Below are 15,992 nucleotides of genomic sequence, written 5' to 3' on the forward strand. Positions count from 1 at the left end.
AGCCATGGAAGGCAACATGTGTCGGGTTTCCCTCAGCCAGGCCCTTGGCCAAACCATTGCTGGAGGGAGCAAACTCTTTCCACCAGCAAGAGCCTGTCCGAGGGAAACCCAGGGTGTGCTCCGCATTTCTCCGAAGGCCAGGCCCTTGCTGGAGGAAAGAGTTTCCTACCTCCAGCAAGGGCCTGGCCCTTGGAGAAACCCGGAGTGTGTTGCTAGGCTTCCCTAAACCGGGCCTCCCTATTATCCAACAGATCCGGTTATCTGACATTCGGCCCGCTTGTTTAAGTTGGATAACCAGAACTCTATTGTATTAACAACCACAGGCAAACATTCAATGTCTAGTTACAAATGAAAATACAGTGAAACACAAATACACAGACAAAGGCAAAAGCTTCTCCTTTCATTTCTGGCTCTGGAGGTAGAACTCAACTCTGTCTCCGGGGGAGGTGCTCTTCTCCATTTGCAAGCCCTTTGCCCTTTCCTGGTGAAGAAGTACCTATTTATCTACTCACATTTGTAGGTTTTCAAACTGCAAGGTTGGCAGGAGCTGGGGCTAACAGTGGGATCTCTTCCCATCTCACAGATTCGAACTGCCAAATTTCAGGTCAGCAATTCAGCAGTACTGATGACCGAGACCCCGGCTTTCAAATTAATTTGAACCCGCAGCGGAGAGTTCCGCAGATCCATCACCAAAAGGAACGGAGCGGGACCGCAGCAGACTATTATTAAAAGATCTTTTTTTCTTCACTTTCCCCTTCCCTGAACTATGTAACAAATCCCCCAATAAAAGTAGCACTTATTTTAGCAGTAACACTCTCTATCTGGTTATTTTGTGTCTTTCCCTGACTCCTTCTTTGGCATGAAATCCTCTCTCTCTCTCTCTCTAACCCGTCCGTCCTTTTAACTCTGGCTGAGGCTTCTCCGCCATAGATTAATACGGCGGACGATACAAATCGGCTCATATCTTTATCAAAATTACCCCTAGAACGCTCCTCTTTTAGTCCTAACCCTTTCTAAGGCTCCTGACTCGAAGACCACCAACGGAACCGAAATCGGTCCAGTTCTCGGCACCTCATCAGCTGACTGTCAAACGGAACCGACTGCTCTTTTCAAGCCGGACTGCTCTCTTGTAGCCTAAGCCCGGACTTTCCTCTCCCCGCGACCCGCGGGATGGTTTAGGAGATCCCTGGCCCCTTTCTGTGAACTGGGGATGGGGGGATCGCTCTCCCGCTGGGAGACATAGTTCTCCAAGGACTCTCACCCTCTCTACAGCTGCCAGGAGGGTGCCTGGACGGGTGCCCTCCACGTTTCATTCATACCTTCATAATTTTATGAAGGAGAAGAACACTCTTCCCCAGACCTATCCCTGGACTTATGAAATCTTATACTTCCAAAAGACTGCAACCCACATGTGCCTCTTCCCCAGGCCCTCTCTATGAATTCCTTCCACCACAGATGAACTCTTTTCCTCATGTATCCGTGAATTTTCATATTCTATGTACCTGGACACCCTCATGACTCACTGTTGTATGAATTTCTAATCATTGGGCTAACTTCATGAATTGTGAAATCATGCTGCTAGAACTCCACTTCTATGACTTTCCATATTGGGTTCCCCAGATGTTGTGAACCTCGTCCTTATCAAATGTTTTCAATTGTTTATATCATCCATGATTCCCCTTTATGCAATGTAACCCACCTCTATGGATTCTCCCTTACTTCCTTGAAATCTATCTATCTGCCCATATGTATTTGTACTCTTTGGGATCCCCGGAAAATATGTGTTTTTCCCAGCTGGGTTTATGTTCCAACTTTATTTTATTTCTCATTTTATTTCATATAATTGTCAAATCATGAAATCAAATGGGAAATATTTTGACCCCAACATGAACCTCAGCTCCTATGACCCAGGTTTACCTTCCCCAAAACAAAAGGTTAATCCGCTGCCGCATAACCTAATCAGAATCAGATTGCATGGACAATATAGGGCTTGAGTCGGCGAATTAAAGGTGATTCGCCCTCAAGGCAAACATTGTCATATCTCCTCCAAAAGGAAAACCAGGACGTCTCAGGAAGGCGCCCTGCTGAGCCCATTGCCACCCATCTTTACTTCCACCTCTGACACCCCAAGGCATATCTGAAATCAGTGTACGTGACAGGAACCCTTGATGGCTGTCATTAATCCCTTTAGAATTCGGCCGGGCAGGAGCTAATCCTATCCTTCCTGCTCAGTCACTTCATTGTTTCAATAACTCCCGCCTTCTCCTCTCTGATTGGCCCGAGTGGGGACAAAAAGCAGCTCCCTATTGGGCCAGCAGAGCAAGGCGGGAAACGAAAGCCCTCCTCGTTCAACCTTCTAGCCTATCCACGATCAGATGGGCGGGGGAGCGGGGCGGGAAATTCAAGGGGCTGTCAGACCGAAACATTGTATAAATATGGCTTTATTTTGAATATATGGTACGCTAGTAGACTGAATGATCGCTACTAGTGTCCTTTTCAGCTGAATCGCTCAATAAAGACTCCTTGGCGGATTTTCCTTCAACTTTGGCGGACCTTCTTCATTTCAGCTCCAGGTTGTATTGCGGCTCATATTCTCCTATTGGCTCCGCCAAGGTCCGTTCTCTCAGGACCGGATCGGCTCTCTCCTTAAGGGGCCCGATCCCCCAGAAACGCGGTCGACAACAGTACAAGGTTTTAACCCATTGAACCACCTTGGATTTTCGTTGTCAACTGGGCATTCAAACCTCAATCTTCAGATTGAGTCATAGTCCAACACTCGGGGCCCTTCCAGACAGGCTCTATATCCCAGGATTTGATCTCAGGTTTTCTGTTTATTTCAAATTATCTGGTAGTGCGGACTCATATAATCCAGTTTAAAGCAGAAAACCTGGGATCATATACTGGGGTATAGGGCCTGTCTGGAAGAGCCCTCAAACCATACTTGTTCCTATCCTGTGTAGTAATAGCTTCCAGCTTCAGGTAGAATTTTCTGCTTTTAAACAGTAAGAAAATTCAGAAGGGCAAGAGGAAAGAGACAGAAGCTATTCCAGCTGCAACCCCATGATACTTTCTTGAGGAGAAGGCCTGGTGCAGAGGTTGGAGTATTAGGCGACAACTCTGGAGATCAGGGTTCAAATCTTGCATGGGAAATAATGATGTGACCTTGGCCAAGTCACACTTTTCAGACTCAGAGGAAAACCAAGGTAGGTCACCCTCTGAATAAATATTGGCAAGAAAAATGCATAATAGGGCTACATCTACACTGCAGAAATAATCCTGAGTTGCTGTGAGTTTTCCGGGCTATATGACCATGTTCTAGAGGCATTCTCTCCTGACGTTTTTCCCACATCTATGGCCGGCATTTTCAGAGGTTGTGAGGTCTGTTGAAAACTAGGAAAGTGGGATTTATATATCTGTGGAATGTCCAGGGTGGGAGAAAGAACTCCTGTCTGTTTGAGGCAGGTGTGAATGTTGTAACTGGCCAGCTTGATTAGCATTGACTAGCCTTTCAGTTTCAAGGTCTGGCTATTTACTGCCTGAGGGAATCCTTTGTTGAGTGGTGTTAGTGAAATAGAGCCGGGAGCAAAGCCCATTAGGTGGAGTATGGCACCGGCACCTAGCCAGCAGCTGAGTATCTGGCGCTTGGTGAGCAAAGGAAGCCAATCTGATGAAAGAATGCTCACCAAGTTGGAGAGAAGTCACCAAGGAGTTTATTTAAAATCAGCTGAAGTGATAACAGCCAGCTGTAACCTGCAAAAGGTAGCTGAGATATCTTTTACAGCAAAAACAAGCATTTGTATACACTCTAACATTCAAATATCCTGATGCCCCCAGCTGAAACTGGCTTCACGGTGATTGGCTGAGCCGGTGCGACGTCATCAGGTGTTGTCTGGAGAGGCGGGAGCTCAGTGCGCCTCAGCCAATCGAAGAGCGTTGGCTGCCTTAGATGGAGAGGGGCTGGTGAGCCTCCAAACAATGGATAAAATTATGACTGGTGATGGGATTAAATATCCCTGATGTGTGGGCACATTAATCCTGATGGATCTGCCGAAACTCTTATTGTCTCTTTATATGTTCAGTCTCTGATTAAGCCCAGGCTCCCAAGGCAAGTCCACAGAGAGCATTGTTCATATAAATGTCCATGGCTGGGAATAACAAAAGGGGGAAAAAAAACCTTTCTAAAGACAGTGGCACGATATCCCTTGACTGGAAACTCCATGCCGGGTTGGTAAATGTCATGTATTGACCAAGCAGTGACAACAAGGAAGGCTGGACCATCTGGCTCCTGTTATCCCCAGGGTCACTTGTCTGTATAGGTTCCACTATGGTAGCTGGTTGATCAATCATGTAAATGAAGCCTGGCAAGGCATTGGCAGACCTTCCCAGGACAGGAAAATGCAGGCAAAGATCACCCCAAGGCTTCAGTTGGTGACTTCTCCAATAATTTTATATGGTGATACAAAAGCATAAACAAGATTATTCATATACACAGATGAGGGGCTGTGGTTCCAGGGGTGCCCAGTTCTGGAGGTCTGGTTCCTACAGGTTAGGGGTACACTTCAGATCAGGGTCCGTGGGGACCTCAAGGGGCTTCAATCTCCCTCGCGTCACCCATGGGGGAGGACAAACTAGCAAATAGTGAGGAAGTTTGGGTGAAGGAAGACAGATACATAACAGTTCCCTGAGTTCAGGGGATTTAGGGGCTCTGGGGAGACATACACAGGGGATTGGTGGGTCTGTAGGGACCCTGAGGGTCTCCTGGCCCAACCTGGGTTGAAACATCATAGCTGGAATCATGATCTCACTATTAGATAGGGGATTATGGGTTAGGTAGTTAGGGGAAAAGAAGGACTGAAGGGACAATAAGAGGTCTACCAGGTGTCCCGGAGCTCTCAGGGGCCAAAGTGGGGCGAGGGGTGTCGCAGGGGGAGGAACGATGGGTCCCCGTATCAACAATCTAAATGGACACAGCCCCTGGTTCCTGGTGGGGTCAGGATGTGGTTTTATGTGTTTAAATGAGTAAATAGAACAAGGTGAATGGTGGGGAAAGAGGCACAAACCTTGTTGTGGGTCTATGCCGGCTTCTCCCAGTCTCGTCAGCTGGTGTGAGAACCCAGAAGTGGTTTCAATTTTGTTGTGGAAAAAGGGTACAAAGACACAGAAAATAGATAAGAAAGCTTGGGGTTTTTTTAAAATTTTATTAAGTTAGTAAAGTGTGAGAATAGGCTGTAAGGTCCTCACTAAGGTTGCTGGTTGCTGCTGGGTTGGTCTGGTAGAGGACAGCCGCCCTCAGTAAAAATGGGACCCGGCGGGATCTGCGGAACTCCCTGCTGCAGTCCTAGTCACATATCACATATCAAATAAAAGAGGGGGGCCCATTTCTGGTTCGATAACATTAGCTGGCCCTGATTGTTTCATGTCTGGAATTCCTGTTTTCTGAGTGTTGTTCTTTATTTACTGTCCTGATTTTAGAGTTGTTTTTTTAATACTGGTAGCCAAATTTTGTTCATTTTCATGGTTTTCTCCTTTCTGTTGAAATTGGCCATGTGCTTCTCTGTGTAGTCTGACATGGTGGTCTTACCATACATCAAGAGAACCACTAACTGCATAAGGAAGCTGATGAAGAAACACAAACTACAAACTATCTACAGGCCCGCTAAGAAAATACAACAAATGCTATGTTGAGCAAAGGACAAGAGGGATCCTCTCACCTCTACTGTATACTGTGAAGTTGTGGACAAGTCTACATAGGGACCACCAAACGCAGCATTACCCAAACATGAATCAAGGAACATGGAAGGCACTGCAGACTGATTCAACCAGAGAGGTCAGCCACAGCAGAGCACTTGATGAGCCAACCTGGACAAAGCATATAATTTGAGAGCACAGAAATGCTGGACCGTCTCACAACCACCATGTCCAACAATCCAGTGATTCCGGCCATGAAACACAGAATGACAACACACAGAATTAACCCTGTCTGACTGCACAGTGCTATGGAATCTTGGGAATTGTAGTTTTCACAACCTCTTTAGTTTTCCCTATTCAAGACTGCAGGCGCCTCGCCAAACTAAACAACAGTTCCCATTTATTTATCGTATCAGAAGCAAACCAAGGGTGCAGTTTTAATGTATTTAAAACACACACACAAAGTTAAAAACTTGGCATTATACTAAATGTCCTTTGACCAGTAGCTGGCCACTTGGAGTGCCTCTGGTGTCGCTATAAGAAAGTCCTCTGTTGTGCATGTGGCAGGACACAGACTGCATTATGGTCTGTGGTTTGCTCTTCTCCACACTCGCATGTCGTGGACTCCACTTTGTGGCCCCATTTCCTAAGGTTAGCTCTGCTCCTTGTGGTGCCAGAGCATAGTCTGCTCAGCGCCTTCCAAGTTACCCAGTCTTCTGTGTGCCGAAGGGAGTGTCTCATTTGGGATCAGACAGCCCCCATGATTCCACAGCAATGAGCCATGGAAGTCAGTGCGGTGTCAGGCTGCGTTCATTTTACAGTGTCAAAGATATAACTGAGGAACCACTTGAAAGCGCTCAACATCAAAGTCCCATTCAACTCATTCCTGTGTGAAGGGACTCGGAATGAGTCTTGAGGTATTGGCAGGCACCGTCCACGCAGGCTAGATCTGACTCGGAGAAAAGGAAACAACAAGCCCACCTGCATGCAGCGCCACCGACGCCCTCCCGCCCGTTCGTTATTTCCAACGGCAAGCCAAGCCCCGCCCCTATTCTGAATGCTCCGCCTTTTTAAAAAAATCAACGGAATGCCCCGCCCCCTCCTCGCTCTCCTTCCTCTTTCCCGTAAGCCTCATTAGCATCATCTCCATCTCCTCCTCCGGCCCCGCCCACTCCCCGATTGGTCCAACCCGCTGCTTCCCCCGTGCCGCGAACCAAGCCCCGCCCCTTTCCTCGCGCCCGCTCCCTTTCCTTGACTTTCGCCTCTACTCTCGAGGCTGCCTCAGTCCCGCGCTCGGTGGCGTCGGAGCCGGAGCGGTCTGAGAGGAAGAGGGAGAGGAAAAGAAGCCGGAAAGTGAGGATTATGAGATGGGCAGCGAGTCCGGCCAGAGGAGCTGACGGAGGAGGGGCCGGAGAAGCCCTGAGGGGAGAGGCCGAAGCGGGAAAGTTCTCGGCCGCCTGAAGGGAGGCGCCAGCGAGCCGCTGAGGCTGCCGCTGCGGGCGCTCTTTGCCCCGCGGCTGCGGCCGGCCTGCAGGGGGCGCTGCCGTGACGGGGGAAGGCGGCGGCGCGGGCCATGCCTGCCGTCAGCCTGTTGCCGCTCTTCGGCAGCCCCTCGGGGCCCGGCGCCTCCTTGGGCGCCTCCTTAGGCGGAGGGGCCCCCGGCGGGGCGCGGAAAGCCCCGGGCCCTAGCGCCTTCCGCCTCACGGAGAAGTTCGTCCTGCTCCTGGTCTTCAGCGCCTTCATCACGCTTTGCTTCGGGGCCATCTTCTTCCTGCCGGACTCGCCCAAGCTCCTCAGCGGCGTCTTGTTCCACTCCCGCCCGCCGCCCCAGCAGCAGCACCCGCCGCCTTTGCCTCCTTTGCCGCCCGCCGGAGGGGGCCTCAGCAGCAGCAGCGACGCCAACGCCAACTTGGCCAAGATCCGCGAGGACCACGAGCGCGCGCTGCGGGAGGCCAAAGAAACCCTCCAGAAGCAGCCCGACGAGATCCGCAGCGACATCCACCGGGACAAGGAGAAGTTCCTCCTCCTCCAGGACCGGGTGGGCAGGAGCGGAGCAAAGGACGGCCTGCCCGAGCTGCCCTTCCGCAAACCCGTGGGCGCCGTGGGAGGGGAGCCGCCCGACCCCGCCGCCCGCCAGAAGAGGGACAAGATCAAGGAGGTGGGTAGCCCCGAGACACTGACAAACTACAAATCCCAGGATTCCCTACCTTTCAGCCAAGCAGTTCAAGTGATGTCAAACTGCAGTTCAGGCATGGGCAAACTTGGGCCCTCCACATTCTACAGTATAGATCAGACATGGGCAAACGTGGGCCCTCCAGGTGTTTGGGACTTCAACTCCCACCATTCCTAATAGCCTCGGGCCTTTTACTTTTCTCCCTCAGCTGCTTAAGCGGCTGAGTGAGAAAAGTAAAGGGCCCAAGGCTGTTAGAAATGGTGGGAGTTGAAGTCCCAAACACCTGGAGGGCCCAAGTTTACCCATGCTTGGTGTAAATCCACCCTGAAGAGTCTGCTTCTCTCCAAAGGTGCCTCTGCACTGTCAAAGGAACATAGTTTGACACTGCTTTGGCAGCCCTCTGGTATAATGGGAATTGTAGTGTGGTTATTTATTTATTTTAGTTATTGTGTCAGATGCGAGTTGAGAATACAATTTTAAAAACCGCAAACAAAGTTGAAAACTCAGCATTATACTAAATGTCCTTTGCCCAGAAGCTGGCCACTTGGAAGTGCCTCTGGTGTCACTGTGCATGTGGCAGGGCTCAGGCTACATCATAGAAGGTGCTTTGTGGTTTGCTCTTTTCCACACTCGCATGTCATGGACTCTACTTTGTGGCCCCATGTAGTATCGTGGGACACCAGCACTTTTTGGCAGAGAAAACTAAAAGACCTAGTAATACCACAACTCCCATTGTCCCATAGTACTGAGCCAAACAGGTAAACGTCAAACTGCATGAATTCTACTATATATTTGTACACATGGTCACCTCCTTGGATTTGTGTGCTTCGCTCCTTTCTGATTAGTTCCACTTGCTATATGTAATGGTTTTAAATACATATTATCTTTGTAAATAGGGTTTCAGAAGCTGATGGCCATCTGTCAGGAGTGATTTGATGGTGTACTATGATTTCTGTTCCTGGGTGATAAATGTCATTTCCTAATTGGTTCTGTCATAGAAACATGGCAAAATTTTATTACACTTCCTGAACTTTGTCTTTGCACAAGGGACATGGTGCTATAATAATAGCACATTATAGTTTCTTGGGACACTGTCATAGAATCATAGAATAGTAGAGTTGGAAGAGATTTCCTGGGCCATCCAGTCGAACTCCCCACCAAGAGCAGGAAAATCACATTCAAAGCACCCCCGATAGTTGGCCGGCCAGCCTCTGTTTAAAAGCCTCCAAAGATGGAGCCTCCACCACACTCCGGGGCAGAGAGTTCTACTGCTGAACGGCTCTCACAGTTAGGAAGTTCTTATTTATTTATTCACTGTATTTATACCTTGTCCTTCTCAGCCCGAAGGGGGACTCGGAGCAACTCAAAGCTGAGTTCTTCGTAATGTTCAGGTGGAATCTCCTTTCCTGTAGTTTGAAGTCATTATTCCATGTCCTAGTCTCCAGGGTAGCAGAAAACAAGCTTGCTCCTTCCTCCCTATGACTTCCCCTCACATTTATACATAGCTATCATGTCTCTTCTCAGCCTTCTCTTCTGCAGGCTAAACATGCCCAGCTCTTTAAGCCACTTCTCATGGGACTTGTTCTCCAGACCATTGATCATATTAGTCGCCCTCCTCTGGACACATTCCAGTTTATCAACATCCCTCTTAAATTGTGGTGCCCAGAATTGGACACAGTATTCCAGATGTGGTCTGACCAAAGCAGAATAGAGGAATAGCATGACTTCCCTGGATCTAGGTTGCTAAAGGGAATTTATCGGGTATTAATCTGTTTTAAATTTTACTTTGTATGTTCTTATTGTATTGTTAGCCACTTTGAATCTTGCCTTGGTATGGGAGAAAAGCAGGGTAAAAATCAACTCAAATAAAATAAATAATAATGGCTGTATGGCTTTTTAATTTGGGTCTGGGATGTTCCCCAAGTTATGAACAAGATAGGTTCTGTAGGTTTGTTCTTAAGTTGAATTTGTATGTAAGTCAGATCAGGTGTATACTAGCTAGCTAGCTAGCTAGCTTTGGATAGCAAAGGGAAGGAAGGTTAACACACCTGTGGTATTTGTTTTGCTGTCCGTGTCCCTGTTCAGAAGATTTCCCCTCACTTTCTGTCCCTGTGATCATTGGATGTTGACAAATTTGTATTGTTGTGGAAACAAGGATTGGTGAGAAAGCTTCAGTATAGACCCCTTTCCCCATGATAACTTTCAGGAGTGAATTTCCCGTCAGAGGGATAGATTTCTCTCACTTTCTGTTTCTCACCCCATTTCTTAACTGTGAATCATTTGTAAATGGGATGTTTTTTTTAAATTTGGGACTGCCTGGATATTTATTTCCTTTTGCCTCTTCCCTTTCTCGGGTGTGGTCCGCAGTGCCTTTTGACTGGGCAGGAACTTCCACTGACAAAAAGAGAAGGACACGTGTCACTCCTTGCACTCCAGGGCTTCCTAGAGTTCACTGTCTGGGCAGCCTTCCAAAAGGTGGGTTGACCCAGTCAGTCTTCTCCAAGGTTGAGGTGTGAGACAAATTACAGAGAGCTGTGATGCTCCAAATGCTTTAGAGCCTGGGAGTAACAACTTGGGTGAAACTTGATGCCTCACGCTTTAGAAGGGGGGTAGTCTTTTTCTCCTCAGTCGTGTTGAACTTTGCCACTCTCAGAATATGCTGAGGAAAAGGGATCTCAGGATTTTCTGCCAGAAGTTATTTTTGTTCAAGTGCTACTTGAGATCTCAGTGCTTAAAACCAAAAACGTAGTAGGCATGGGATAGGATAAAGACAGGAAAGTCGATTATGTAATTTTCTAAACTAAATACAGTAGAGTCTCACTTATCCAACACTCACTTATCCAACGTTCTGGATTATCCAACACATTTTTGTAGTCAATGTTTTCAATATATCATGATATTTTGGTGCTAAATTCGTAAATACAGTAATTACTACATAGCATTATTGTGTAATGAACTACTTTTTCTGTCAAATTTGTTGTATAACATGATGTTTTGGTGCTAAATTTGTAAAATCATAACCTATTTTGATGTTTAATAGGCTTGTTCTTATTATCTCCTTATTATCCAACATATTTGCTTATCCAACGTTCTGCCAGCCCGTTTATGTTGGATAAGTGAGATTCTACTATACATTTATATTATATAGCTCATTTAGTTTTATCAGACATAACTTGCATTAACTACACTGAATGCATATGGACATGGATGTACAATGCTAATAACAATGCATTTTAAAATTGGGGAATCTTTTCAGTTATGATTATATTGTATTGATATTATATTTTCAGTTATGATTATATTAAACAAGCTCTATACATCTGTGTACTTTCTAGTGTTGGAGAGAATTCTGTTCATCCCCTTCTAGTACTTGGATAACCTTTTTCTGCTATTTAGAGAAATATAACAGGGATTGTATCCACTAAGCCATAAGCAGGTCCTTAAGTTGGAGAACTGAGGGTGGAATTCTCTCTCAATCATTTACTAAACATTGTATTATGGATAACATACTGCTAGCTCTTCACTTGCATGTTGATAAACTTTTAAAACTTTTCAACTATCTAGCACAATTATTGTATGTGAAGTATTGTTCTTTAGAAATATACAAATAGACTCTGACAATGTTGTATATCCAGTCAAGGGAAATTAGCATTAATCCACACTAATTATGGAAGCGACTGCCATGTTAGGGTTAAATATATAACTGCTACATCCTATACATTAGCCACTTCCCATTTTTAACATGTGGAATGATCTCTGAATTAGCACAAATCTGGTAGACAAACTTCCAGTTAGTTTATTTATTTATTTAAAGTACTTGTATCCCACCCTTCTCACCCAATAGGGGACTCTGGGCAGCATTTTTAGTTCACCTAAAATGGATATAGCAAAACATCATAGCAATGTGGTCAATTGAATGTGTGTCCTTGTGTGCTATTGTTTCAGCCTCAAGACGGGTCAAAACTGGTGTAGTAGGTTTGGTTGAAACCAGAGTAGATGTACGGAGTCTTGGATGATTCAAGTGGCTGGCTCTGACCAACATAACTGCAAATCTGTGTTTGTGGAGGTTTTATACACTCAGCTTTGGTCTCTGGGATGCGGGATTTCTGAATCTGAAAGAACTAAAGAGCTTTAATGAAAATGTGCTGGTATTTGCATGCAGCAATGGTAATTGATTCAGCCTAACCCTATCTCTAGTTGTGTGCCTGCCTGCTTGAGGTTTTTTTAAAAAACTTTTTTTGATACTGAATTGCTTGCATTTCCTAATCTTTGTGTTAAGTTACCCTTATTAGGCTGAATCGCTCAATAAATCATCTAATTAAATTTAAGATCAAAGCGTCTGCTGTTATCAGTAACCATTTGGCTGACATGTCAGGCTTGTAATTACAAGAGTCTGATTTCATGGGTCTGTGATGTTCTACCTGTGCTACATTTTTGTTTGATAAGAGCAAAGTACTTGTTCAAGCTTCTGTTTCAGACTGTTGCAGAAATAAAATTAAAGCTACTTTCAAAGCTTTTGGAGTCAGTCAGAAAGGACACTGCCCTTTCTGATAACTGTTGCCATTATCTTGGTTATTCTTTGATTTGATTTGTAAAACGTATATTATTTAGAAACAGAGTAACCAAACACCATATTATAAATGTATTTAAAATTTGGTGTAACAGTTCTTCCTGTATCAGTAATTCAGTTGTAAACCTGAGAGCAGGGAACTATTTTGTTGTTCTTTTACTTGTAAAGCATTGGTGCTGTACAAATAAATGAAATCATTAGAACACCTACTGGGATCATGCACCCACTTAGATTATACTGCAGACATTTAGTGTTATGTTTGTTATACATGAAAAAGGGGGAGAATGAGGAAGAAGACAACAGTGGCACTGTGAAAACTGTTCACACTGAACTCTGGATTTCATTTGTCAAACTGTAGTGACAAGATATCCCTGGAGAACAGTACTTTCCCTGTGTTCACCTGCCTTCTGGGCAGCTGTGGGGTAGGGTGAGGGATAGGTTGAAAAATCACCCATGTTGGGGGGCGGGGGTCCACTCTTCTATATCCCTTGCATTCCTTCTATTGTACTAAGGAAACCAACACCAAAACTGACTAACCCAACTACTGACAGGAAGCATAGAGGCTTATAGTTAAGATTGTCACATTGGATAGTTCTGATGATTCTGTAATGGTGTTTTGAAAGAGACCAACATAAATTGTGGGTTAGGATTTTTCTGATGTCATATAGTGGTGAACTTGTTGCAGAACATTCAATAGCTTTAGGATTCTGCTGGAACCTTGATCCATCTGATGTCATTCTCCTCCCAATCTTTGTTATGTTTGTTAGCATACATTTTTAACACTTAAAATGGTGTTTGGCCAGTGCAGTGCTCTGTTGAGGCTCCATGCAAATTAGAACATTTGAAAACTATGTATTGGCTGGATGATTTCAATATCCATGCAATTAGTATTCAAAGACTTAGATGTGTTAGTCTGGATCAATATTCAAAGGGATCTTATAGCACCTCCAAGACTACTGAAATAAAGAAGTTTAATACATCTGATGAAATAGATCCAGTTTACAAAATCTTATTTTTCTTTTTCTCCATTTCAAAATTGCCAAAAGAGTAATTTGTATGCTCAATTACAAATTACATAATCTTGTAAGTAATACAATAGAACTATATCCTTACATATTAGTCTTATGTAAGGGTTAAAAGAAAGGGTTTGTAACTCTGGTAGGGCATATGCTTTACATTTTAAAAATCCAGTTGGTTTTCCTTTAGAAATCTCACTTAAGCTAAATGCAATGGTGGGAAATTATGGCTAACTAGATGTTGGGCTCTATCTAGCTCCTGTCTATCTCAATTGTCATGGTTAATGTTAAGACATTATGGGAACTGGAGACGAACCACATCTGGAAGACCAAAAGTTTTTCACTTATAGCTTTATGGGATTTTTCTAGATGAGTGTGCCTAGGCTAAAATCTTATCTGCATCTACATGGAAAATAAGTCTAACAGAAACAAAAGGGATCAAAATAATACTTCATATATCTGTTTTATTGTTCTAGTGAAGTTTAACAATCACAGTCCTTTTTAATTGTTTTATTTAAACTCCAAAGTTAAGCAATATCAATTGTTCATTCTTACATGGATCTAATCACTCTTCTCTAAAAACTTTTTGCTTCAAAATTAGAACATTTGCAGATAGTCTTCATAACTTCCTAAATCTTACAGTTAAGCTATTTAAATGGGTTTTGTTTTTTGTTTGTTTTTTCCAGAAATATTGTTTTCCTTATTATGGTAGCAGAACAGGAAATGGATATTCTAAAAACTGCTTTAGGGTTTGGGACCTGTATAATGTCCTGACTCTATAACAGAGGGGTTGTCTTAACATTCTCTGCAAACTTTCACCTTTCTCCTGTTACAAACTTGCTACATGGCATAATAGTACTGTATACATTAAATTGTTGCCTATACCTATCCTTTTAAAAGTTGTATCTTGTATCAAAGATTGTATCAGGGTTTAGCTTGCCAGTATGAACTTTGTTAACCTTAAGAAAAATAAAGCAACTTATAGCATAGATTGCTTTAGAAGCAGCACTCTGGTTAGTCTTGTGTTGTTTCATGATAGCCATGTTGTATGTTGTCTTTTTAAGCAACCAAAGAAACCATGCAACTGTATGACTCCTGACTTAATGAATGTTTCTTGACAGTTTTACTCAGTACATGACTACAGGCAGTCCTCAAATTACAAACAAGATAGGTTCTGTAGGTTTGTTCTTAAGTTGAATATTTATGTCAGAACAGGTACTTTTCAAAGTATAACTCCAGCCACATATATAAAAGCTTTGGATATCATAGGGATGGGTTAACATCCCTGTGGAGTTTGTTTTGCGGTCTGTTCCGCAGTTCAAAAGATTTCACCTCACTTTCTGTCCCTGTGATCATAGAATTTTGGAAAAATTTAGCTTGTTATGGAAACAAGGATTCATGTTAAAACTTCAGTGGAGACACCTTTTCCCAATGATAACTCTTTCAGGGGTTAATTTCCCTTCCAAGGGGTAGAGTTCTCTCAATCTCTGTTGTCTCATCCCCACTCCGTTCTTAACAATGAGTAATTTGTAAGTCAGATGTTTATAACTCGGGGACTGCCTGTACTTAAAAATCCTTGCTGACTTCAGTGTAGCTTCTTGGTAATGTTCTCAAAGAGCAGTGTTGTATATTACACCTTCTGAAGCATAAAGAAGTGCTTCTGGCAGCAAAAGCAAGATAGCTAGATAAATATTCTATAGCCATCCATATAGCATGAGTGAAAATCTGCTGTGCTACATGTTGATGGGCACTCTTATAGAAATTGGTTACCATACAGTTTAATATATGTTACTGCATCATATGCTGCAGTGGATTCTCCAATTTAAATCAAAAAAGTTATGTCACAAATAGTGCAAACCCAATCTTTTATAACTGGTTTCCCAAGGATGACACTCCAATTCTTTTTTATTTTTAAATGAATTGCTCCATTTTAGGTGCTGGGAATTACTAAAAGAAGTTAATTTGTAGTTTATTTTTGAGAAGGTTAAAAACCGAGTTCATACAACAATAACATTATGCTCTTAAGTTCACAATATGAACCTAAATTAGTTGTAGTCAGAGCAAAATGGTATGAGCAGGATTGGTATAATCACTTAGTAAGATTTTAACTTTGTTGAATTGCTCATTGAAGATCTCTAGAAGTACTATAGTCAAATCAAATTGCTTTTTTTGTGCCTAAAACCTTTCTCAATAGAAAGCTGATAAATAAAATAATACAGTAATATCATTAAATCCTGTAATGCTTTAATAAATCAAGGCAGAAATCCTGTTTGCATATAGTTGGGAGAAATCCACTTTGTACTTTCTGGATCTGTTTCTGTTCATGAATAATATCATGTTGCACATGTCTAAATTTCATTATTAGCTATTTCCTGTTCCCTATAGCATACAAATACCTTATGATTAAAATTTCATAGAGGTTAAGAAAGGAACATAAAATAGCATCTGAAATTATGGAAATGGAAAACTCCAACCTGCATCAAATCTGACAGCCTGAGATTACATAATTAGAGAAAACAAATATTATCCTAAGCATTTGGCATAG

General features: G+C 43.6%; 1 protein-coding gene across 1 annotated transcript in view; it reads left to right on the forward strand.

Annotated features, from left to right (window-relative positions):
- Positions 1-6,944: 6,944 nt before the first annotated feature.
- Positions 6,945-15,992, forward strand: part of man1a1 (mannosidase alpha class 1A member 1) — a 63,136-nt gene continuing 54,088 nt past the window's right edge. Inside the window, exon 1 of the mRNA XM_003215592.4 lies at positions 6,945-7,846. Within this exon, the coding sequence (XP_003215640.1) occupies positions 7,262-7,846 (585 nt within the window). The 5' untranslated portion in view covers positions 6,945-7,261. The remainder of the gene's footprint in view (positions 7,847-15,992) is intronic.

This window comes from Anolis carolinensis, chromosome 1 (genome assembly GCF_035594765.1).
Source record: "Anolis carolinensis isolate JA03-04 chromosome 1, rAnoCar3.1.pri, whole genome shotgun sequence".
NCBI lineage: Eukaryota > Metazoa > Chordata > Lepidosauria > Squamata > Dactyloidae > Anolis > Anolis carolinensis.